Below are 25187 nucleotides of genomic sequence, written 5' to 3'. Positions count from 1 at the left end.
AGGCCCCTCTAGACACTGACCACGGGGTGAGGTCACCCAGGTGCTGGTCAGCGCCCTGAGCCCCCGAGGCCCCGGAGGAGGGAGGGGAAAGCAGAGCGCGTGCTGCGTTCCTACGGGAGAGGGAAGAGGCGGGCCTTGCGGCTGTTGAGCTGAGTTTCCTGTTGATGCCACAGTCCTGGCCACACCTCCCCGCCTTCTCCAAGACCCTGCAGTGAAGTGACCCAGTGGAGCCGGGAGGTCACTTCAGAGCAATGCTGCATTTTTGTCTTCTGAGGGAATCTCCCCCTTCCTGCCCCTTCTCGGCTCCTGAGTTTACTCACCTTGAGAATTGGCCCTTGACCTTGTAAGTGTCCATGAACAGGTGAGGGACCAGCCCCTCGGTGCCCGAGGCGGCACTGGGCCCAGCCCACCCTGGCTGGCAGTAGCCGGCCCGTCTGCACGGGGACCATGGTGGTGCTTCTGGCCGCTTCCGCTTGTTAGCCATGGGTACAGCGCAAAGCCTTTGTGAATAATGAACTCCAATCATTGCCGTTTCTGCCTGCAGCCTGGAATTGTGTCGCCGTTTAAACGAGTATTCCTAAAAGGTGAAAAGAGTAGAGATAAGAAAGCCCATGAGAAGGTGACAGAGAGGCGCCCTCTGCACACTGTGGTGCTGTCCCTGCCTGAGCGCGTCGAGCCCGACAGACTGCTGAGCGACTATATCGAGAAGGAGGTGAAGGTAAGTCCGCGGCCGCAGGACCCGCCTGCCCGTCGCCAGCAAAGGCCCCCTGATGCACCAAACGCTGCGGTTCTGGGACCCGTCCCCACTCACACCTCGGGTGACTCCCACCCGGCGGTGCCCCTGCGGTGGTGTGTCTGACAACTGGGTGCCCAAACCCCAGGTCTCTGTCTTCCGGCCCCATTTCTGGCATTCTCTCCAGTAGCAAGCTGCCTCCTTTCTCGTGAAGGCTGGCCGTGTGTTTCGGTTCCTTGGTCAAGGCTAAGAGCTATTCCGTGTGCCATTGTCACAGCCTAGGACACGGGCTCCTGAATCCTGTCAAAGCCCGCACCCACTTGTGGGTAAACATGACACGCACTAGTGTATTGTCAGTGCTCCCCCTAAACACTACATGAAAAGAAATCAGAGAGAAATCAGAGCGAATGGGAAAGGGGACCGCGGTGATGAGAGAGGCCCATACACGTGCAGAGGGAGCTGACGAAGGTGGGGTGACAAGTTCACAGAGCCCACGAAGCTGGACCTGCGTGCCTCAGAGGACGCGGAGCTGTCCAGCTGGACCCGGGGGCTGGGGGCGCGTGGAGCACGGTGTGGACTTGGGGGAGGGGTTTGCTCTCACCTGCCACAGGGGGAGGTGGCAGGTCTCCCTGGTAGAGACATGACACTAGGGGGGCTTTAGACGTGGGGACGCCTGGCCCAGAGGAGGGTGGGGAGAGACCCAGTGTGAAGATGAGCAGATTAAGTCAAAGCCTCTGTCCAGAATGGTGAGAATTGCCCACCCCCTTTCCCTCAAGCTTGCAGATAGGCCTGCAACCACGCCTCTCCCACAAGGGGGTCCTCGGAGGAGTGCTTTCATGTGGAAGCCACACAACCCGCAGAAGTGCTGCCTCGAATGACCCTGGGGTGACCACCCAGCCAGCCTGAGAGAAGCTGACAGTCTGCACCTCTGCCCGTGCACACGGCTTCTTTCGTGGGCAGTCAAGGAGAAGTACACGTTTGAGGAAGACGTTTCATCTAAAGATAGAGCCCAGGACAAACACAAGACGTAAACATGAATGTGACAGCAGCAGTGCGGAAACTAGGGGAAAAATAAAAATACATAATGTTGTCAGAAAGATAAGAGGAAATACTGTTAACTGTGAGACAACAGGATAAGAGGCGGAGACAAGAGCTTTTGGAATGAAAGGATCTTAACTATATGTCGTAAAAATTCATTAGAGGGGTCAAAAGATAAAGTCAGGGCAGTCACCCGGAAAGAAAAACCAAGAGACAAGGAGATCCAAAATCAGTAAACAGAAGATGAGAGAGGGAAAAAATTATAGGAGCCATCCAGAAGGTTCAGCCTCTGACTCATGAGAAGAAAGAATGGAGGAGAGCGGGAGGAAGTTGTTAAGACAGTAATGGAAGGACATTTTGCAGAAAATTCACCAACAGACATGATTCTCAGATTGAGAGGGTCCCTTTCTGGTCATGATGACCAGACAGTCAGGTTTCTAAAATGTGACCCCTCAGAGCCCGTTCTGACGAGGTTCTTGGGAGATGTGCTCCCTCAGAGCACAAGGACGCACCAGGAAGGTGGGAGATGCAGGTCCAGAACCGGGGCTCTAAGCACGGAAAAGAACAGAGGGAATTCCCAAGATGGGAATCTAAGGAGCAGGCTAGGGCAGCTCTGGGAGAAGAGAACACGGATGGTTTTATATGTTGGAGTAGAGGCTGCTGAAGAATTGGGAAGATAGAATTGTACATTGAAAACAAAGCAAGTGGAGGGAAGGGTAGGCCCATATTACACCATGAAAATTTAAAGTTTGGGGACTTCCGCGTCCAGGAAGAGGGAGTCGACATATTTTTCCCTATTCCTCTCACTAAGTACACCTAAAAATCCTGGACGTTATATATGCAACAACCGTAAGAAGACTCTGAAAGGTAGAGTGACGGCAGACCAGCCAGGGACCTTGGGACCCAAGGGGGGGACCCGTTTGGTGAGTGCCCCGGTTCTCTTTTTCCTCATGTATCCCAAGCTTGGAACTGAAGAAGCTGGCGACCCAGAACAGCCAACAGGTGCACACAAAATCCCAACAAAATTCTCTCTCTCTGGCCAGAGGACCAGGAAAGGGATAGCTTAGCAGGACAGAAAAATGTTTTACAATACCTGCTCAGTGCCAACCAAATGCGACTGAAAAACCTGTGGCCCCGCTGCTGCCTCTACCAGCAAAGACTGTGTAGGGGCCAGCACCCACCCCAGAGAAGGCTGAGTAGGGAGCTGGGGCTTTATCCCTGATGAACCCCTAGTGGAACTGCGGTGTCAGTGGAGACCATGTGGGGAGCCTGGAATTCTGCCCTCAGACAGCAGCAGTGTGACACACACCACCCCTCATGTCATTGGGCCACTTGGGGAGCCAGAACGCCAGCCATGTCCAGCAGGGAAGAGGAGCCCCCCACTCAGGTGGCAGAGGAGGCCAGTGGGGAGTCAGCCCCTCCCCCTGGTAACAGTGTGCTCCCCTCCCGCTGTGGGACTAGAGCAGATTTCTGACACTTGTGTCCTCAGAGTCCTGGAGGGAGAAGAGACGGGGTGAGGTGGGGCTGAAAAGCTGATCAAAGGAATCGTGGCTGAAACTGCTGTGATTTGTTAAAAGACAGATTCAGAGATTCAAGAAGCTCACCACAGACAGGATGAACCCAAAGCAGTCCACACCAAGACACGTCGTAGTGAAACTTCCGAAAAGTAAAGACAAGGACAGAGTCTTGAAAGCAGTGAGAAAGAACTTTACCTGTAGGGAAAACGGAAATGATAGATTTCACGTCAGAAACCACGGAGCCAGAAGGAAGTGATGACATCCTTCAAGTGCTAGGAGACCCTGAAGAATCAGAGGCTGATGAAAGCACCACAGGCGACCCTGCACCCTCAGACAGCAGCCAGCAAACGGACCAGTTTCTTGAAGAGCACAGACTGCCATGGGTCACCAGTAAATAGATCATTTGAATAGTCCTGCAACTATTAAAGAAATTAAATATCTAATTTGAAAACTCCCATAAAAAAGTCTCCAGGCCCAGGTGGTTTCTGGAAAATTCTATCATATGTTTAAAGAGTTAACACTAATTCTACACAGTCTCTTCCAGAAAAACAGAAGGGGAGGGAACACTTTTTAACTCATTTGTGAGGTTAGTATTTCCCTGATACCAAAATCAGTTAGTACGAAGCAAAACTAAATCACAGACATGAATACAGATGCTTAGGTATAAATGTAACAAAGCGTATAGGATTTGTACGCTGAAAACTACACAACACGGATGAAAGGATCAAAGATCTGAATAAGTGGAGAGACATACCACGTACGTGGATTGGAAGATTCAACCTAGTTAACCTGTCAGTCTTCCCCAAATTGATATACAGGTTTGGTGCATTTCCTAGCAAAATCCCAGCAAGATATTTTGTAGATATAGACAAGTGTTCTAAAAGTTATATGGAAAGGCACAAGAAGTAGAATAGCTGGAACGGTTTGAAAAAGAAGAGTTAAAAGAGAGGAATCAGTCCGCCTGGTTTCAAGATGTACTTTAGAGCTACAGCAGTGAAGACCGTGAGGCAGCAGTAGAGGGACTGATGCAGTAATCAGTGGAACAACATCATGAACCCAGAAACAGACCCAAACAAATACACCCAACGGATTTTTGACGGAGGTGCAAAAAGCAAGTCAGGGGAAGGACCGTCTTCTTAGCAAATGACGCTGGAGCCGTTGGCACCCATTGAGAGAAAAATGAACCTCACGCCGAATCTCACACCTTACACAAAAATTAACTCAGAATGGATCATGGTATTAAAGGGAAAAGGTAAAACTATAACACTTTTAGAAAAACACCTAAGAGAAAATCTCCAGGACCCAGGGTAGGCAGAGACCTTAGACTTGACATCAAAAAGGGAATGATTGGTAAACTGAACATCAAATTTAAAAGCTTTTGTTCTGCAGAGGACTCCATTAGGAGGATGAAAACACAAGCTACAGACTGGGAGAAGATATTTGCAAACCACCTACCTGCCAAAGGTCTTTCATCTAGAATATATAAAGAACTGTCAAAGCCCAATAGCAGAAAAGCCAACAGTCTGATTAGAACATGGGCAGAAGTCATGAAGAGACATTTATTTTGCCAACGAAGACAGTCAGATGGGAATAAGCACATGAAGATGTTCAGCATCACTAGCCCTTAGGGAAGTACAAATTACAACCACAGGGAGACATCACTACACACCAAACAGAATGACTGAAGTTAAATAAGTAGTGAGAACAGCAAATGCTGGCGAGGATGCAGAGGGTCACTCATGCATGGCTGGTGGACATGCAGAATGTGCAGCCGCTCTGGAAAACAAGTGGGCAGTTTCTTAAAAACTAAACATGCAACTACCGTCTGACCTGGCAGTTGCACTCTGAGTATTTATCCCAGGGAAATGAAAATCTGTGTTGCCACAAAAACCTATACATGAATATTAAAAGCAGCTTTATTCATAATGGGCGAAAAGTGGAAATACCCCAGATGTCCTTCAGTGGGTAGATGGTTAAACAAATGATGTGCATCCGTACTGTGGAACCCTACTCAGCTGTAAAAAGGCATGATTTGCTGATTGCTTCAACACCCTCCAGGAGTCTGCAGAGAATTATGCTGAGTGAAAAAAACCAATCCCCAAAGCTACATACTGTATGATTCCCTGTGCATAACATTCTTGATATGACAGAATTATTGAGATGCAGAACAGATAGGGCTTGCTAGGGGTTAAGGAGGAGACCAGGTGGGTGGGAAGTGGGTGCGCCTGTAAAAGAGAAGCGGGAGGGACCGTGTGATGGAATGTTCTGTAACCTGACCTTCTAGTCACTGTCCTGGTTGTGATGCTGGGTGATCACGAGATGTTACCTTAGGTATAACAGGGTGCGGGGTACAGTGGACCTCTGTGTATTATTTCTTACAACTGCCTGCCATTTACAATTATCTTAGAATTAAAGGTTAAAAAAAATTAAAGACTCTGCATAAACAAAACTGTGATTTCACTACCTCTTGGCACAGTGGTGAAATAGAATGTACCTAACAGGAGGATATAAGCACCAAGTAATGATTAAGTAATAAATTATCTAAATTGTAAGAAAAGAAAAAAGGAAGGAGAGATGGGGGTGGTGATATACGGGAATTAACTCTTTCTCTGCCGTAACTGGAAATCAACAGCTAATGTCTTAGATTGATGAATCAGGCAGTAGCAATGTAAAATCGTTACTTAGAAAGTCGGCCCTAGATCCAGAAGACCCTGGAGTTGCTGCCTCTGGGAAGCAGTTTATAGGGTTGCCTGGGTTGGGGCCAGATGGTTGTTTTTTGTTATACACTTCTGGGGACTATTTACGTTTTTAAACTTCCTACATGTATCACTTTGATAAAAATAAAAACAGCGACGACAACACAATGCGCTAGTGGTGAGGAGACTTTTCCTCCCGCATACTCGAGTGTAGTTCTTTATGGAAAGTATTTTGTATTCGGAATGAACATTACTAACATGAAGGTGAGAGGCACTTAACAGTTGCTCCTCATTTCTGAATGCTTACCTATACGGCAACACTATTTAACATTTTAAATACATTTTCTCATTGAATCCTCACCCGGCTTTTTTAAAGCAGAAGCATCCTTCCCAGGGTTTCGACCCCATGAGGCCCAGGGTGGTGCAGGGGTGCAGGCTCGGGACCTGTGAACCGACATTCTGGCTTTTAATTCGGGGGGCAGCAGCAGGTAATTAATCACATGTGTGATACCAAACCCAAGATGCTTCTTGATAAGATTTGTTATTTCTTATTTATTGTATTTTTAAAAGTTGAATAGGTAAGTTATGGACATGGTACAAAATTCAGATGGTAAGGCGATGCCTGGTGAGGAGAGGTCCCCAGTCCCCCCGCCCCCCCGCCCCTGGCAAGAACCATTGGCATCAGTTTCTCGCGTGTCCCTGCACGGGCGGTCTGTCCGTATCCGAGCACACACGTGCATGTGTTCCCAGATGATTACCTAGTGCACACTTTGCACCTCGCTGTTTACACGCAACAGTATATCTCGACATATCTTCGTGGATTGGGGCACATAAAGCTGCCTCGTCCATTTCCCTCCCGTTATAATGGCTGTACGACATTTTATGTAACCAGTGATCTAGTCATACATATTTAATTTGTCTCTGTTACACATTTTACTAACCCTCTAGGATAAATCGCAGAAGTAGAATTGCTGGGTGTAGGGCTCGATTATTTTTATCTTGACAGACATTTCCAGTTGCCCTTCATGCGGGATTTAAGCTGGTGCACACCATGGGCAGTCAGGGCGAATGCCTGTTCATCCACACTCTAAGGGGCCACACAGTGTACCTGCGGGCTTCTTGATCTTTGCCAGCCTGATGGTCATAGTCTGTTACATTGCAGTTTGTACTTACGAGTGAGGTTGTGTATCTTTTCATATGGTCGAGTCAGATCTCTTAAGTGTCTTTCTACAGCTGTTTTTCTGTTGGGTGGTTGGTGGTTTTCCCATACGTTTTCCCTAGCGCTCAGTGTGGTAGGTGAGTTTGCCCTTCGCGGTGAAGTTAGTTTTAAGGTTTTCCCTGTTTGTCGCTTGTCTTTGTTCAGAGATGTCTCGGTTCTCTAGAAGCAGGGCCTGCAACTGGAGATTGTGTTTGATGATTCAGGGTGTGTTCTCAGGAGAAGGGGAGGGAAGGAAGCAGGATGGGGCAGAGGAAAAAGATGTGTATCTGCCCACTTACGGGCATGTAAGGGGCCCCTAAAGGCCACACAGGCGCCTCTTTGTCCCCAGTGCGTAGCAGCTTCCTCACCTCCTCATCACGATCTGGGCCGGTTGCCCCTGCAGAACAGTGCCACCTTTCTCCGCTTGCTTGTCTGCCGGCGTCAGGAGGGGACTGCGGTTTTAAGTTTAGATCCCTTTTGTGTCCCCTGGTAGAAGCATTTGACCCCTAGAGCCAGGCTCTCAAAACAGGCGGAGCCAAAAGTCTCAGGGCTGGGAGCACGCGCTGCCCAAGCGGGTCTCCTGGATTGATGGTGATCAGAGCCACTCCTGCTGCCGTACCTTGGACCCCAGACCCATCCGTTCTGTCCACTGGGGACCAGGCGTGGTGTAATGACCGTTGGTTCCAGATGTGCCCTGCATTCTGAGGAGATGTGGCATCCTTTCAGGTGTCCCCTCCTGGATGTGCCCCGACCCTGTAGAGGACCTTGACGGTGCTCTGGGCCCCTGAGTTTCAGCATTTTCTCAGACCCTCTTTTCCAAGCCTTGAACAGTTTCCTTCCCCTGTGTACTGTTACTCGAGTGACTGTGAGTCCCTTCGGAGGGAACTGGGGGCGTTGCTGCAGCGCACACTTGTGTCGGTGTTACAGAGTCCTTCTCCTGGGGCTTGGCCTTTCCCTCAGGCACTTCCTGGGACTGGAAACCGGGTCAGAGACTGCCACTTTGCGTTGGAGCAGCACACTCAGTGGTGGTGTCCTTGTTTGTATACATGAGGCGGGACCGTGGTTGGCTCCCAGCAGCTCTCTTGCCCCTGGGAACGCTTCTGCTCTAGTTGCATCTCTGTGGGGCCTGCATACCAGCTCCCCCGCCCCGCCATTTGACCATTTACAGTCACCGCCCACTGCAGTGAGCACGCCTGCCTGCCCTGCTCCTGGTGGCTGAGCGCTGCCACCTGGCTTCTGCTCGCGCAGGGTTCTGTCGTCCCCCTCGCTCCAGGAAGCCTAGTGCTAAAGCATCTCCGCCATTAGCTCTCCCCCTGAGAACAGCCGCCACAGAGCTGCTGGGCGGTGCCCGCGCCTCTGCCAGCCCGTTCGTTCCAGCTCACCCTTGAGAGTGGGGTGTCTTCCCAGCCCTCCCAAGTAGCAGGGGAAATCGTGGGGTTCCAGGTCTTACATGGTAGGCCCCGTCCAGCGGGCCCACCTCTCTGCATCTTTTGGAACCTTTACCCACAGTTTGCTCGACAGTTCTGCAATCTCCACTGAGTTTAACATGGGCCTTGTGTTTGCTGAGCTTCTAAGCTGTGCTAGCAGTGCATGAGGGCCGTGTCCGGGCCCCTGACCAGGGTTAAGTGCAGAGCCCCGTAGACACGCTCATCCAGCTGGGGTCCATCCACCTCCATCCGGCACCTGCTGCTCCATCAGTGTTCAGTCTCTCTTCCCAGCGGGTCCCAATCGTGCTATGTTGAGATTTGATCCCAGGAACAGGTCTTATGGCCAGGAGGGGCGGAAGGGGCAGACCCTGAGGAGAACAGCATTGTCATGAAAGGTGCCCATCCCAGTGAGGCCTGTGTGTCGTTTTTGAGCAAGGGGTGTCTGTGTGTGCGTATGTGTGTATGGGGGTCCTGTGGCTTCTAACAAGTGGGATTGGGCCACTTCTGCAGGCCTAGAGTGTTGAGAAGAGTATGAGATGAGGTTCTCAAGTGCATCTACCTAGGTGTCCCCACCCCACGTCTCATAGAGTCCTGCCCTTCCATCAGGGCAACTTGTTGATCGAGGTCAAATAGGTGGATGTTATAGGGAGGCTGACTTCAGCTCAGTATGAAAATGGACTTCTCTTGTATCTCATCAGCAATTATTTTTGGAAATACTTTCCGCTGTTTAGAGCTGAAGTGATGAGCTCACCAGCACGTTCCTGTGTTGGCTGCAGTCTCTATAAGGGCGGCAGGAACGGCAGTGGGGTTAGCGGGTGCCCAGGACAGTCCGACTTTTGCTGCCAGGGCTGATGGAGCTGATGTGACCGCCAGTCAGATGTCCCCTTGGTCTGTGTTGTTCCACCACGTTCATCCCTCTGCAGCTGTGTCCTGAATGTGCTATGATCAGTTAATTGGCACAGCACCCCGCGCCATGTCGTCTCACGGCGGGTGTGGGCTGGTCCCTGACATCGCTGAAGGAGGCGCTGCACATTGGTCAGGACCGGCAGGGGACCGCCCAGGACGGTGGGGAAGGCTTTTGTAAGAACTGCCCAGGAGGCACACTTTGTCCCATCTGGAGTTACAGCAGGAATGAGAGCTGCAGTTTTCCTTTTTGACAGAACATGTTTTACTAATACATATTTTGCAGCAAAACAAGTCTCAAATGAGTGAGGACTCACCTCTGTGGAGAAAGTAGAATCCTTCTCGGTGATCTGTGAGCCTGAATTTGAAGTGTGGTGGCACTTTGAGAAAGGCAGGATGGTGGTGGTGACATTGTGTCCCCCAGGCCACGTGGAGGCGGGGCAGTCCTTGTACAGTCCTGCAGACATGATAACACCAGGGCACTTTTATATGACCCCAACGTAGGCAGTATTTTTTAAATTACTATTTGAATTTAAGGAAAATTAATAATTTGGGATGATATACACATCTAGAAGTGGTAACTAACATACAGTATAATACTGATTATGATTCAAAAGGTTTTTAGCAAATGCAGTTATTGAGTGAAGCTAGGATACGGTTTTTTTATTGTGGTGAAACACGCATAACATAAAATTAACTGTGTTTACGTGTATATTTCATGGTATTAAGTACACTCACGTGGTTGTGCAGCCATCACCACCATCCATTTCCAGAACTTTTTCCTCTCAGAACTTTTCAGTACAATATATATATACACACACCACATATTATTTGTCCATTCATCTATCAATGGGCATTGGGTTGTTTCCAACTTTTGACTACTATGAATAATGCTGTTATGAACACGGGTATACAAATGTCTGTTTGGGTCTCTGCTTTCAGTGTTTTTTCTTCTTTTAATTGTGTTAAAATGTAGCATAAAATGCACCATCTTAAACATTTTTAAGGACGCAGTTCAGTAGTATGAGGTACACTCACGTGGTTGTGCAGCCATCACCACCATCCATTGCCTTAACTCTTTTCATCTTGTAAATCTGAAACTATACCTATTAAACAAAAACTCCGCATTCTTTCCTCCCCACAGCCCCTGGCAACCATCGTTCTGTCTCTGTGAATTTGACTTCTCTAGGAAGTTCACCTGAGTGGAATCGTACGCTGTTAGTCTTTTTGTGACTGGCTTGTTTCACTTAGCATAGTATTCTCAAGTTTTACCCGTGTTGTAATGTACTGCAGAGTTTCCTTCCTTTTTAAGGCTGAACACTTTACTATTGTATGGATACACCACATCTCGCTTATCCGTTCGTCCATCAGTGGACACTTGGGTTGCTTCCATGTTGTAGTTATTGTGAATGATGCTGCTGTGAACATGGGTATACAAAAATCTCTTTGAGACCCTGCTTTTAATTCTTTTGGGTCTATCTATACCCAGAAGTGGAATTGCTGGGTCATATGGTAATTCTATTTTTAATTTTTTGAGGAACCTCCATACTGTTTTCCACAGCAGCTGCGCCATTTTATATTCCCACCAACAGTACACAGGCGTTCCAGCATCTCTGCATCCTCGCTAGCACTCGTTATTTTCTCTGTGTGTGTTTTTCACTAGCCATCCTAATGAGTTTGAGGTGGTATCTCATTGTAGTTTTGATTGTATTTCTCTAATGATTAGTGATCTCAAGCATCTTTTCATGTTCTTATTGGACATTTGTGTATCTTCTTTGGAGAAAACTCTGTTCAAATCTTGTGCCCATTTTGGCATCAGGCGTTTTTTGTTGAGTTTTAGGAGTTCTCAGTATATTCTAGGTATTAATGCCTTGTCAGATAGATGATTTGCAAATATTTTCTCCCATTCCGTGGGTTGCTCTTTTACTCTGTGGATAGTGTCTCTTAATGTACAAAATTTTAAAATCTTGTTGAACTCCAGTTTGTCTGTTTTTTTGCCTTTGTCACCTGTGCCTTTGGTGTCATATCCAAGAAATCATTGCCAAGTCCAATATCATGAAGCTTTTGTCCTATGTTTTCTTCTAAGAGTTTTATTGTCTGCTTGCAGTTCTTTTACATAGATATCCAGAAGTGGAATTGCTGGATCATATGGTAATTCTATGTTTTATTTCTTAAGGAATGACCATTCTGTTCTCCACAGTGGCTGTACCATTTTACAGTCCCACCAGCAGTGCACAAGGGTTCCAGTTTCTCCATGTCCTCACCAACACATTATTTTCTGTTTTGATAGTAGCCATCCAGATGGGTGTGAAGTAGTATCTCACTGTGGTTTTGGTTTGCATTTCGCTAGTTACTAGTGATATTGAGAATCTTTTCATGTGCTTATTGGCCATCTGTACACCTTCTTTGGAGGAATATCTATTTAAGTCCTTTGCATATTTCTTAATCAGGTTGTCTGGTTTTTTGTTGTGGAGTTATAGGAGTTCTTTATGTATTCTGGGTATTAACTTCTTGTCAGATATATGATTGCAAATATTTTCTTCCATTGGGTAGGTTGTCTTTGCACTCTATTGATGGTGTCCTTTGATGTACAAAGTTTTAAATTTTGATGAAGTCCAGTTTGTCATTTTTTTTCTCTTATTGCCTGTGCTTTTTTTCCCCCACATTAAAGGTTTTTAAAATTGTGTTAAAATACACATAACATAGAATTTACCATCTTAACCATGTTTAAGTGTACAGTTTAAATGTTCTAACACTCACGTTGCTGTGCAACCATTACCACCATTCACCTCTAGGATTGTTTTCACCTTGCCAGACTGACACTCTGTACCTATTAAACAATAACCCCGTTTCTCCCTCATCCCAGCCTCTGACAGCCACCATTCCACTTTCTGTCTCTCTGAATTTGACTATTCTGGGATACCTCATATAAGTGGAATCATATAGTATTTACCTTTTTGTGCCTGGGCTTATCCATGTTGTAGCATGTATCAGAATTTCCTTCCTTTATCCTTTTTTTCTTGGCGGTACGCGGGCCTCTCACTGTTGTGGCCTCTCCCGTTGCGGAGCACAGGCTCCGGACGCGCAGGCTCAGTGGCCATGGCTCACGGGCCTAGCCGCTCTGCGGCATGTGGGATCTTCCCGGACCGGGTCACGAACCCGTGTCCCCTGCATCGGCAGGCGGACTCTCAACCACTGCGCCACCAGGGAAGCCCTCCTTCCTTTTTAACGATGAATGATATCCCACTGTTTATAACACATTTTGTTTATCCAATTCTTCCGTCAAGAATTGAGTTGCTTCCACCTTTTGTTATTGCCTGTGCTTTTGGTATCATATCCAATAAATCATTACCACATCCAATGTCATGAAGCTTTTCCTCTATGTTTTCTTCTAAGAGTCTTATAGTTTTAGGTCTTAAATTTAGGTGTTTGATCCACTTGAGTTAATTTTTGTGTATGGTGTTAGCTAAGGGTCAAACTTGATTCTTTTGTGTGTGGAGTCTTGTTTTCCCAGTACCACTTGTTGAAAAGATTGTCCTTTCCCCATTGAATGGTCTTGGCACCCTTATCAAAAATCAACTGATGCTGTATATGAGGGTTTATTTCTGAGCTCTCTATTCTATTTCATTGCTCTGAGTGTCTGTCTTGATGCCAATACCACACTGTTGGTTATTGTAGCTTTGTAGTAAGTTTTGAAATCAGGAAGTGTGAGAATAGATGAAAGGTAATATTGATAAATTTAAGGAAGGGTTTGCATTTGGTTTACATGAGCACATAAGAAGAGGATAGGGCTTCCCTGGTGGTGCAGTGGTTGAGAGTCTGCCTGCCGATGCAGGGGACACGGGTTCGTGCCCCGATCTGGGAAGATCCCACATGCCGTGGAGCAGCTAGTCCCATGAGCCATGGCCGCTGAGCCTGCGTGTCCGGAGCCTGTGCTCCGCAACAGGAGAGGCCACAACAGTGAGAGGCCCGTGTATCGCAAAAAAAAAAAAGAGAAGAGGATAGAAAGGCCTCTGCTAGCTGCACATCTGTGACAACGTTCTGGAATGTTCACTTGTAACAACCTTAAGTATGAGCCAGTAATTAGATGTGCTGCTTATTTATTTCTAAACTGTTCTGTCAGAGGGGTGGATTCTCACCCCTGTGGAGAGTGGGGAAACTAATACACAGTTTAGTTTTATTCTCTCCCCCTCACCCCCATCTTAGAAAGGATAAAATCTAAAACTTTTTAGAATGAGTAAGCATTTCCCTTTGGAGCTACCCAGCACACACTGAAGAGCTTTTGAATGCAGCTGTTCTGAAGTTTAGGATGCTCATCTGACTGTGCCTAGACTCAGCCTGTATCTGCCACTGTGCCCTGTGTGAGCTTCTGCCAGTCCCTCTCATTTCTGTGCCAGTTTTCTTCTCTGTGGGCAGATGGTTGCCTGGCACAGCAGTAGGTGAACTGGCTCAGGCCTCTGTGTTTACTTTGCTTGCATTTGATAATCCCCAGAGTAACCTGCCTGCTTGGTTCCCCAGTCAGAGAGGGCATCTGCAAACAGACAGTTTGATTTCTTCCCTCCCAATCTTTACCTCCTATTTCCTTTTCTTGTCTTACTGCATTATCTAGGACTTCCAATACAGTATTGAAAAGCAGTGGTGAGAGGGGACATCCTTTCCTTGTTCCTGGTCTTAGGCAATCTTAGAGCTTCTTACCATTAAGTACTGATGTTAGCTGTAGGTTTTTTGTACATGTTCCTTATCAAGTTGAGGAAGTTCCCCTCTATTTCTGGTTTGCTGAGAGTTTTTGTTATGAATATTAGAGATTGTCAAATGCTTTTTCTGCATCTATTGATGCCATATGACTTTTCTCTTTAGCCTGTTAAAGTGGTGGATCACATTAAATAATTTTTGAATGTAGAGTCAACTTTGCATACCTGGGATAAATCCCACTTGCTTTTGGTTTATAATTCTTTCTATACGTTGTTGGATTTGATTTGCTAATATTTTGTTGAGGATTTTTGTATCTATGTTTATGAGAAATATTGGTCTTTCCTTTCTTGTAGTATCTTTGGTTTTGATACTAAGGTAATGCTGCCTCAAAAAATGGGTTAGGAAGTGTTTTTCTCTTTTCATTTTCTGGAAGAGGTTATAGAGAATTGATATAGTTTCTTCGTTAAATGTTGAGTAGAATTAACCAGTGAATCTGTCTGGGCCTGATACTTTCTGTTTTAGAAAGTTATTATTGATTCAATTTCTTTAATAGCTTATATGCCTATTCACATTATCAATTTCTCCTTATGTGAATTTTGGTAGATTATGTCTTTCAAGGAATTCCACTGGTGGTCCAGTGGTTAGGACTCTGCGCTTCCACTGCAGGGGCCCTGGGTTCAATCCCTGGTCAGGGAACTAAGATCCTGCAAGCTGCACAGCACGGCCAAAAAAGAAAGAATTCCGTTGGAATCTGAGAACATACTTTGTATGGTTTCTGTTTTTTTAAATTTGTTAAGGTGTGTTTTATGGCCCAGAATGTGCTCTGTCGTGGTGAATATTCATGTGAGCTTAAGAAGAATGTGTATTCTGTTGAATGCTGTTGTTGGATGAAGTAGCCTGTTGATGTTAGTTATATGCAGTTGGTGGAAGATGTTGAGTTCACCTTTCTCCTTAATCATTTTCTGCCTGCTGGATCTGTCATTTTCTGTCCATTTCTGAGAGGGGGGTGTTGAAGTCTTCAGCTGTAATAGTGGATTCATCTGTTTCTCCCCGTAGTTCTATCTTTAAAGTCGGTTTCTTGTAGACAGCATATACTTGTGTCTTGAATTTTTTATCCAGTCTGACAGTTTTTGTCTTTTAATTGGTATATTCAGACGATTCACATTTAAAGTTATTATTGACATAGTTGGATTAATATTTACCGTATTTGTAATTGTTTTCTATTTGTTGCTCTTGTTCTTCTACTTCTATTTCTTCTTCTACTCTATTTCTGCTTTATCTGGTTTTATTTGAGCATCTTTATAATTCCGTTGTTACTCCTTTCTTAACATATTAATGATACTACTTGTTATTTTGTTTTTTATTATTTTATTTATTTTATTTTTGGCTCCTTTGGGTCTTCGTTGCTGCCTACGGGCTTTTCTTTAGTTGGGGCGAGCGGGGGATACTCTTTGTTGTGGTGTGTGGGCGTCTCATTATGGTGGCTTCTCTTTTATTTATTTATTATTTATTTATTATACAGCAGGTTTTATTAGTTCTCTGTTTTATACATATTAGTGCATATATGTCAATCCCAATCTTCCAGTTCATCCCACCACCACCACCACCACCATCCATGCCCCCGCTTTCCCCACTTGGTGTCCATATGTTTGTTCTCTACACCTGTGTCTGTTTCTGCCTTGCAAACTCGTTCATCTGTACCATTTTTCTAGATTCCACATATGCATATATGCGTTAATGTACGATATTTGTTTTTCTCTTTCTGACTTATTTCACTCTGTATGACAGTCTCTAGGTCCATCCACGTCTCTGCAGATGACCCAATTTCGTTCCTTTTTATGGCTGAGTAATATTCCTTTGTATATATATATGTACCACATCTTCTTTACCCATTCGTCTGTTGATGGGCATTTAGGTTGTTTCCATGACCTGGCTATTGTAAATAGTGCTGCAATGAACAGTGGGGTGCATATGTTTTTTTTTTTTAGTTATGTTTTTCTCTGGGTATATGCCCAGTAGTGGGATTGCTGGGTCGTATGGTAGTTCTATTTGTAGTTTTTTAAGGAACCTCCATACTGTTCTCCATAGTGGCTGTATCAATTTACATTCCCACCAGCAGTGCAAGAGGGTTCCCTGTTCTCCACACCCTCTTCAGCATTTGTTGTTTGTAGATGTTCTCATGACGCCCATTCTAACTGGTGTGAGGTGATACCTTATTGTAGTTTTGATTTGCATTTCTCTAATGATTAGTGATGTTGAGCATCTTTTCATGTGTTTGTTGGCCATCTGTATGTCTTCTTTGGAGAAATGTCTACTTAGGTCTTCTGTCCACATTTTTTTTTTTTTTTTTTTTTTGGTGGTACGCGGGCTCCTGTTGCGGAGCACGGGCTCCGGATGTGCAGACTCAGCGGCCATGGCTCATGCGCCTAGCCGCTCCGCAGCATGTGGGATCTTCCCGGACCGGGGCACAAACCTGTGTCCCCTGCATTGGCAGGCGGACTCTCAACCACTGCGCCACCACGGAAGCCCCTGCCCACTTTTTGATTGGGTTGTTTTTTTAATATTGAGCTGCATGAGCTGTTTATATATTTTGGAGATTAATCCTTTGTCAGTTGAGTTGTTTGTAAATATTTTCTCCCATTCTGAGGATTGTCTTTTCGTTTTGTTTACAGTTTCCTTGGCTGTGCAAAAGCTTTTAAGGTTCATTAAGTCCCATTTGTTTATTTTTGTTTTTATTTCCATTCCTCCAGGAGGTGGGTCAAAAAAGATCTTGCTGTGATTTATGTCACAGAGTGTTCTTCCTATGTTTTCCTCTAAGAGTTTTATAGTGCCCAGTCTTACATTTAGGTCTGTAATCCATTTTGAGTTTATTTTTGTGTATGGTGTTAGGGAGTGTTCTGATTTCATTCTTTTACATGTAGCTGTCCAGTTTTCCCCACACCACTTATTGAAGATACTGTCTCTTCTCCATTGTATATCCTTGCCTCCTTTGTCGTAGATTAGTTGACCATAGGTGTGTGGGTTTATCTCTGGGCTTTCTATCCCGTTCCATTGTTCTATATTTCTGTTTTTGTGCCAGTACCATATTGTCTTGATGTCTGTAGCTTTGTAGTATAGTCTGAAGTCAGGGAATCTGATTCCTCCAGCTCCATTTTTTTTCCTCGAGACTGCTTTGGCTATTCGGGGTCTTTTGGTCTCCACACAAATTTTAAGATTTTTTGTTCTAGTTCTGTAAAACATGCCATTGGTAATTTGCTAGGGATTGCATTGAATCTGTAGATGGCTTTGGGTAGTATGGTCATTTTCACAATGTTGATTCTTCCAATCCACGAACATGGTATATCTTCCCATCTGTTTGTGTCATCTTTGATTTCTTTCATCAGTGTCTTATAGTTTTCCGAGTACAGGTCTCTTACCTCTTTAGGTAGGTTTATTCCTAGGTATTTTATTCTTTTTGTTGCAGTGGTGAATGGGATTCTTTCCTTAATTTCTCTTTCTGATCTTTCGTTGTTAGTGTATAGGAATGCAAGAGATTTCTGTGCATTAATTTTGTATCCTGCAGCTTTACCAGATTCATTGATTAGCTCTAGTAGTTTTCTGATGGCATCTTTGGGATTATCTATGTATAATATCATGGCATTTGTAAACAGTGACAGTTTTCCTTCTTCTTTTCCAATTAGTATTCCTGCCTTTTATTTCTTTTTTTTCTCTGATTGCTGTGGCTAGGACTTCCAAACCATGTTGAATAATAGTCGCGAGAGTGGACATCCTTGTCTTGTCCCTGATCTTAGAGGAAATGGTTTCAATTTTTCACCATTGAGAATGATGTTTGCTGTGGGTTTGTTGTATGTGCCTTTATTATGTTGAGGTAGGTTCCCTCTGTGCCCACTTTCTGGAGAGTTTTTATCATAAATGGGTGTTGAATTTTGTCAAAAGCTTTTCTGCATCTATTGAGATGATCATATGGTTTTTATTCTTCAATTTGTTAATATGGTGTATCACATTGATTGATTTGCATATATTGAAGAATCCTTGCATCTCTGGGATAAATCTCAGTAGATCATGGTGTATGAGGCTTTTAATGTGTTGTTGGATTCTGTTTGCTAGTATTTTTTTGAGAATTTTTGCATCTGTATTCATCAGTGATATTGGTCTGTAATTTTCTTTTTTTGTAGTATCTTTGTCTGGTTTTGGTATCAGGGTGATGGTGGCCTTGTAGAATGAGTTTGGGAGTATTCCTTCTGTAATTTTTTGGAAGAGTTTGAGAAGGATGGGTGTTAGCTCTTCTCTAAATGTTTGATAGAATTCACCTCTGAAGCAATCTGGTCCAGAACTTCTGTTTGTTGGAAGATTTTTAATCACAGTTCCAACTCCGTAACTTGTGATTGGTCTGTTCATACTTTCTGTTTCTTCTGGTTCAGTCTTGGAAGGTTATACCTTTCTAAGAATTTGTCCATTTCTTCCAGGCTGTCCATTTTATTGGTGTAGAGCTGCTTGTAGTAGTCTCTTAAGATCCTTTGTATTTCTGCAGTGTCCATGGTAACTTTTCTGTTTTCATTGCTAATTTTATTGATTTGAGTCCTTCCCTCTTTTTCTTGATGAGTCTGGCTAAAGGTTTATCAATTTTGTTTATCTTCTCAAAGAACCAGCTTTTAGTTTTATTGATCTTTGCTGTTGTTTTCTTTGTTTCTATTTCATTTATTTCTGCCCTGATCTTTATGATTTCTTTCCTTCTAATAACTTTGGGTTTTGTTTGCTCTTCTTTCTCTAGTTCCTTTAGGTGTAAGTTTAGATTGTTTGAGATTTTTCTTGTTTCCTGAGGGAGGCTTGTATTGCTATAAACTTCCCTCTTAGAACCGCTTTTGCTGCATCCCGTAGGTTTTGGATCGTCATGTTTTCATTGTAATTTGTCTCTAGGTATTTTTTGGTTTCCTCTTTGATTTCTTCAGTGATGTCTTGGTTATTTAATAATGTATTGTTTAGCCTCCCTGTGTTTGTGTTCTTTACGTTTTTTCCACTGTAATTGATTTCTAATCTCATAGCGTTGTGGTCGGAAAAGATGCTTGATATGATTTCAATTTTCCTAAATTTACTGAGGCTTGATTTGTGACCCAAGATGTGATCTGTCCTGGAGAATGTTCCGTGTGCACTTGAGAAGAAAGTGTAATCTGCTGTTTTTCGATGGAATGTCCTATAAATATCAATTAAATCTATCTGATTTAGCGCAGGCTCCAGATGCACAGGCCCAGTGGCCATGGCCCACGGGCCCGCCGCTCCGCGGCATGTGGGATTCTCCCGGACTGGTGCACGAACCCACGTCCCCTGCATCGGCAGGCGGACTCCCAACCACTGCGCCAACAGGGAAGCCCCTTCCTTGTCTCTTGTAACATTCTTTATTTTAAAGTCTATTTTATCTGATATGAGCATTGCTACTCCAGCTTTTTTTAAATTTCCATTTGCATGGAATATCTTTTTCCATCCCCTCACTTTCAGTCTGTATGTATTCCTAGGTCTGAAGTGGGTCTCTGGTAGACAGCATATATATGGGTTTTGTGTTTGTATCCATTCAGCGAGCCTGTGTCTTTTGGTTGGAGCATTTAATCTATTCACATTTAAGGTAATTATTGATATGTATGTTCCTATTACCATTTTCTTAATTGTTATGGGTTTATTTTTCTAGGTCCTTTTCTTCTCTTGTGTTTCCCACTCAGAGAAGTTCCTTTAGCATTTGTTGTAGAGCTGGTTTGTTGGTGCTGAATTCTCTTTGCTTTTGCTTGTCTGTAAAGCTTTTGATTTCTCCATTGAATCTGAATGAGATCCTTGCTGGGTAGAGTAATCTTGGTTGTAGGTTCTTCCCTTTCATCACTTTAAATATATCATGCCACTCCCTTCTGGCTTGTAGAGTTTCTGCTGAGAAATCAGCTGTTAAACTTATGGGAGTTCCCTTGTACGTTATTTGTTGTTTTTCCCTTGTTGTTTTTAATAATTTTTCTTTGTCTTTAATTTTTGTCAACTTGATTACTATGTATTTCGGCGTGTTTGTCCTTGGGTTTATCCTGCCTGGGACTCTCTGTGCTTCCTGGACTTGGGTGGCTATTTCCTTTCCCATGTTAGGGAAGTTTTCGACTATAATCTCTTCAAATATTTTCTCAGGTCCTTACTCTCTCTCTCCTTCTCCTGGGACCCTATAATGCGAATGTTGGTGCGTTTAATGTTGTCCCAGAGGTCTCTTAGGCTGTCTTTATTTCTTTTCATTCTTTTTTCTTTATTCTGTTCCACGGCAGTGAATTCCACCATTCTGTCTTCCAGGTCACTTATCTGTTCTTCCGCCTCAGTTATTCTGCTATTGATTCCTTCTAGTGTATTTTTCATTTCAGTTATTGTGTTCTTCATATCTGTTTGTTTGTTCTTTAATTCTTCTAGGTCTTTGTTAAACATTTCTTGCATCTTCTCGATCTTTGCCTCCATTCTTTTTCTGAGGTCCTGGATCATCTTCACTATCATTATTCTGAATTCTTTTTCTGGAAGGTTGCCTGTCTCCACTTCATTTAGTTGTTTTTATGGGGTTTTATCTTGTTCCTTCGTCTGGTATGTAGCCCTCTCCCTTTTCATTTTGTCTATCTTTCTGTGAATGTGGTTTTCGTTCCACAGGCTGCAGGATTGTAGTTCTTCTTGCTTCTGCTGTCTGCCTTCTGGTGGATGAGGCTATCTAAGAGGCTTGTGGAAGTTTCCTGATGGGAGGGACTGGTGATGGGTAGAGCTGGGTGTTGCTCTGGTGGGCAGAGCTCAGTAAAACTTTAATCCACTTGTCTGCTGATAGGCGGGTCTGAGTTCCCTCCCTGTTGGTTGTTTGTCCTGAGGTGACCCAGCACTGGTGCCTACAGACTCTTTGGTGGGGCTAATGGCAGACTCTGGGAGGGCTCATGCCAAGGAGCACTTCCCAGAACTTCTGCTGCCAGTGTCCTTGTCCCTGCAGTGAGCCACAGCTACCCCCTGCCTCTGCAGGAGACCCTCCAACACTGGCAGGTAGGTCTGCTTCAGTCTCCTATGGGGTCACTCCTCCTTCCCTTGGGTCCCAGTGCACACACTACTTTGTGTGTGCCCTCCAAGAGTGGAGTCTCTGTTTCCCCCAGTCCTGTCGAAGTCCTGCAATCAAATTCCGCTAGCCTTCAAAGTCTGATTCTCTGGGAATTCCACCTCCCATTGCTGGATCCCCAGGTTGGGAAGCCTGACGTGGAGCTCAGAACCTTCACTCCAGTGGGTGGTCTTCTGTGGCATAAGTGTTCTCCAGTTTGTGAGTCACCCACCCAGCGGTTATGGGATTTGATTTTATTGTGATTGCGCCCCTCCTACCATCTCATTGCAGCTTCTCCTTTGTCTTTGGATGTGGAGTATCTTGTTTGGTGAGTTCCAGTGTCTTCCTGTCGATGATTTTTCAGCAGTTAGTTGTGATTCCGGTGCTCTCACAAGAGGGAGTGAGCGCATGTCCTTCTACTCCACCATCTTGAACCCTGTGGCCCTCAATTATACTTCTTTATGAATATTTTTAGTGGTTGCCCTAGGGTTTGCAATTTACATTTACAACTAATCTTAATCCGTTTTCCAATAACGCTACATTGCTTCACAGGTAGTGCATGCACCTTATAACCAAATTAATTACCCAGTACATCTTGCTACTTTTCTTTTGAACAGACTGTTACCTGTTAGATCAATTACAATAAGTAAAGTAGAAGGTATTATTTTACTTTCATTTATTTCTTCTCTCATGTTTTTTCCTTGATGTAGATCAATTTCTGACCAAATCGTTTTCCTTCTCTCTGAATAAATTCTCTTAACATTTCCTGCCTGGTAATCATGAAGTCTCCCCATTTTTGTTTGCCTGAGAAAGACTTTATTTCTCCTTCACTTTTGAAGGACAGTTCCACCAGATGCAGCATTGTAGGTTGGTGGGTTTTTCTTTGAGCACTGAGTGTTTCACTCTTCTCGTACTTGCGTGGTTTCTGAAGAGAAGTTTGATATCGTCATCACCCCGGCTTCTCTGTAGGTAAGGTGCCATTTGGTGTTTTCCTGTTGCTTACTTCAGGGTTTTCTCTTGGTCTTTGATTTTTTTGCAATTTGAGTAGGATTTGTCTAGGTGTAGTTTTTGGTTTTGTTTTGCTGTTTATCCTGCTTGATGTCCTCTAGCTTCCTGGGTCTGTGGTTTGGTGTCTGACGTTGAGGAAGTTCTTAGCCATTATTGCTTCAAGTGTTTCTTGGGTTTCTTTCTCCCCTTCTTTTCCTGGTAGTCCCACCACACATTTGGTACACCTTTCGTAATTTTCTATTGTTGGATATTCTGTTCCTTTTTTTTCGTTTGTTTTTTCCCTTCTTTTCTTTTTTCTATTTCCTTTTCAGTTTGGGGAGTTTTTACTGACATATCTCCAAGCTGTGTCCATCTACTGGTGAACGAATCAAAAGCAGTCTTCATTTCTGCTGTAATGTTTTTGGGTTTTAACATTTCCCATTGATTCTTTTCCTTAGAATATCCATCTCTTTGCGGACATCACCGATCAGTTCTTGCATCATGTTCACTTTATTAGAGCCCTTAGCATGTTAATCGTAGTTGTTTTAAATTCCTGGTCGGATAATTCCAAAATCTCTGCCGTATCTGAGTCTGGTTCTGATGCTTGCCCTGTGTGTTCAGTGTTCTTTGCCTATTACCATGCCTTATAATTTTTTGTTGAAAGCTGGGTATGGTGATTCAGGTAAAAGGAGCTGAGGTAAAGAGGCCTTCCTGCCTGGCCCCCAGAGTTTTGTCTCAAGCTTGTCCGTGCCCATGTCCAGCCCTTGGTCAGTCGCCTTCCAGTGCGCCTCCCAGGCCGGCTCCTGTGGCTTCTCCCTGGGGGCTGTGATTCTCTGTCCCCCGTTGCTCTCTCCAGTTTTGGGGGCAGCAGTTTGCCCTGTGACCTTGTCCTCTAATGGATCTGAGAAGACATGTTGATTTTTCAGTTTGTTCAGCTCTTTTCTTGTGAGGACAGGAGTGATGACGTCGAACTGGAGACAGGAAGTCTGTTGTCACCCCGTTAACAGCAACCTTAAACATTCGAGTTAGTGAGAGGATGAGAAATGTTGGCTGTAAGAGAAATCAGTAACCCATTAAATCACATTTAAAAACTGTGTTAATTGGTGGAGATGTGACGTGAACACAGCTGACGCAGCACTGCGGCTGCCCCACACTCGGGGCCCTTTTCATTGAGGTTGGTTAGCCAGGTGCTTCATGGCCTCGTGTCACTTCATTTCTCTGCGCTCATCACTCAGCTGCCTGGCCCTTCGTGACTTAACACGTTTACTTTTAGCAGGTTGTGCAGAACCGTTGTTTTCAGTTTCCGACCATGACCCGGAAACACAAGCATCCTTGTCTGTCCTTTTATTTATTTTTCATTTTTATTTTTATCTTTTGGTCACACCATGCGCCTTGTGGGATCTTAGTTCCCCTATCAGAGATTGAACCAGGGCCCCCTGCAGTGGAAGCCTGGAGTCTTAACCACTGGCCTGCCAGGGAAGTCCCTTGTCTGTCCTTTTCGAATCCAGAGTCCACCAAACTAATTTTGAGGTGTCCTTTACAGGACTTTGATGACAACATTGATGCAGTCTGGTGGGAAGTGTGGGAGTGTTCTCCTCAGCCGGTAGAGATTTTGCTAAAAACTTGGAGCACGCCGCCTTGAGGAGGCCCCCACCGCGAGCCGGGGCGGCGGCCAGGGGGCCTGGTGGTGGGGATGCGCGAGGCTCTCGCAGTGCTCTGCTGGCGCGTGGTGGTGTTGGCTCATCTTCCCCTTCTCATGGCACGTTCTCTCTCCACCTTCTCTCAGTACTTAGGTCAGTTAACATCCATCCCAGGATACCTGAATCCCTCCAGTAGGACTGAAATCCTGCATTACATAGACAATGCAAAGGTAACCCCATCTGCCTGACTCTGTCCTCCTAACCCTCAACCTGCTCCACCTCCCAGCCCTGACCTCTGACCCTCCGCCCGCTCCACCTCCCAGCCCTGACCTCTGACCCTCAGCCCGCTCCACCTCCCAGCCCTGACTTCTGAGCCTCAGCCTGCCCCACCTCCCAGCCCTGACCTCTGACCCTCAATTTGCTCCACCTCCCAGCCCTGACCTCTGACCCTCAATTTGCTCCACCTCCTAACCCCAAGCTCTGACCCTTATTCTCTGACACCAGCTCTTGGCCCTCTGACCTTGGGCCTTCATGGCCGTGAGGGATGACCCAGTCCCATCATGTTAAGGGTGCACTTGGCCCTTGGCTATCAAGACTGTTCCTCAGTCTGAACATGAACTTTATTCTCCAGACTTGCTCCTGGTGGTTCTGGGCTGTTTCACAATTCACGTTTTCGAGATATCCAAACCACATGCCACAGGTCTGAGTCTAAGGGCGGTTCCAGAAGGACCCCCCACGTGGTTTGAACACAGCAGTGCCCTGGGGCGAACATGGCTGCACTCTGCTCATGAGTCAGCGCTGGCTGTGTGGGCTGCGTGCGCCACACACGGTGCGGGGTCCCGGGGGAGCCCGTGGCCGGGCCCTGTGTTTCTGATGCCGTGTGGTTCCTTCCAGAGAGCCCACCAGCTCCCCGGACACCTGACCCAGGAGCATGACGCTGTGATCAGCCTGTCTGCCTACAACGTCAAGCTGGCCTGGAGGGACGGGGAGGACACCATCCTCAGGGTCCCCATCCATGACATCGCTGCCGTGTCCTACGTGCGGGATGACGCCTCACACCTGGTGGTCCTAAAGACAGGTATGGACCTGGGGAGTGGGGTCAGGAGGGTCTTGGCAGGTGCCGACCACACCTCTGTCCTGAGGAGTGAGTCCGTGGATTTCACGGAGCTCTGGAGACAGTTTCTACAGCGCTGGGTCAGCCACTGCTGCCCGCTGTGCCTGAGAGAAGCCCTCTGTCCAGAGAAGGGCAGTGACCCAGGAGGCTGTGAGGAACAGGTGCTG

The 25187-nt window shown here is 45.4% G+C and overlaps 1 protein-coding gene across 9 annotated transcripts in view; it reads left to right on the top strand.

Annotated features, from left to right (window-relative positions):
* The window catches only part of CCM2 (CCM2 scaffold protein), a 58977-nt gene that overhangs the window by 24014 nt on the left and 9776 nt on the right, over window positions 1-25187 (top strand). For 7 of the 9 annotated variants that reach the window (XM_079931501.1, XM_079931497.1, XM_079931495.1 and 4 more), the window contains 3 exons: window positions 545-718; window positions 24053-24136; window positions 24801-24984. In XM_079931501.1, the coding sequence (XP_079787627.1) occupies window positions 545-718; window positions 24053-24136; window positions 24801-24984 (442 nt within the window). The remainder of the gene's footprint in view (window positions 1-544; window positions 719-24052; window positions 24137-24800; window positions 24985-25187) is intronic. The other 2 variants (XM_079931499.1, XM_079931500.1) reach the window with 1 other exon arrangement.

Source organism: Stenella coeruleoalba, assembly GCF_951394435.1.
Source record: "Stenella coeruleoalba genome assembly, chromosome: 9".
Lineage (NCBI taxonomy): Eukaryota > Metazoa > Chordata > Mammalia > Artiodactyla > Delphinidae > Stenella > Stenella coeruleoalba.
This window is presented reverse-complemented; position numbering and strand designations above follow the sequence as displayed.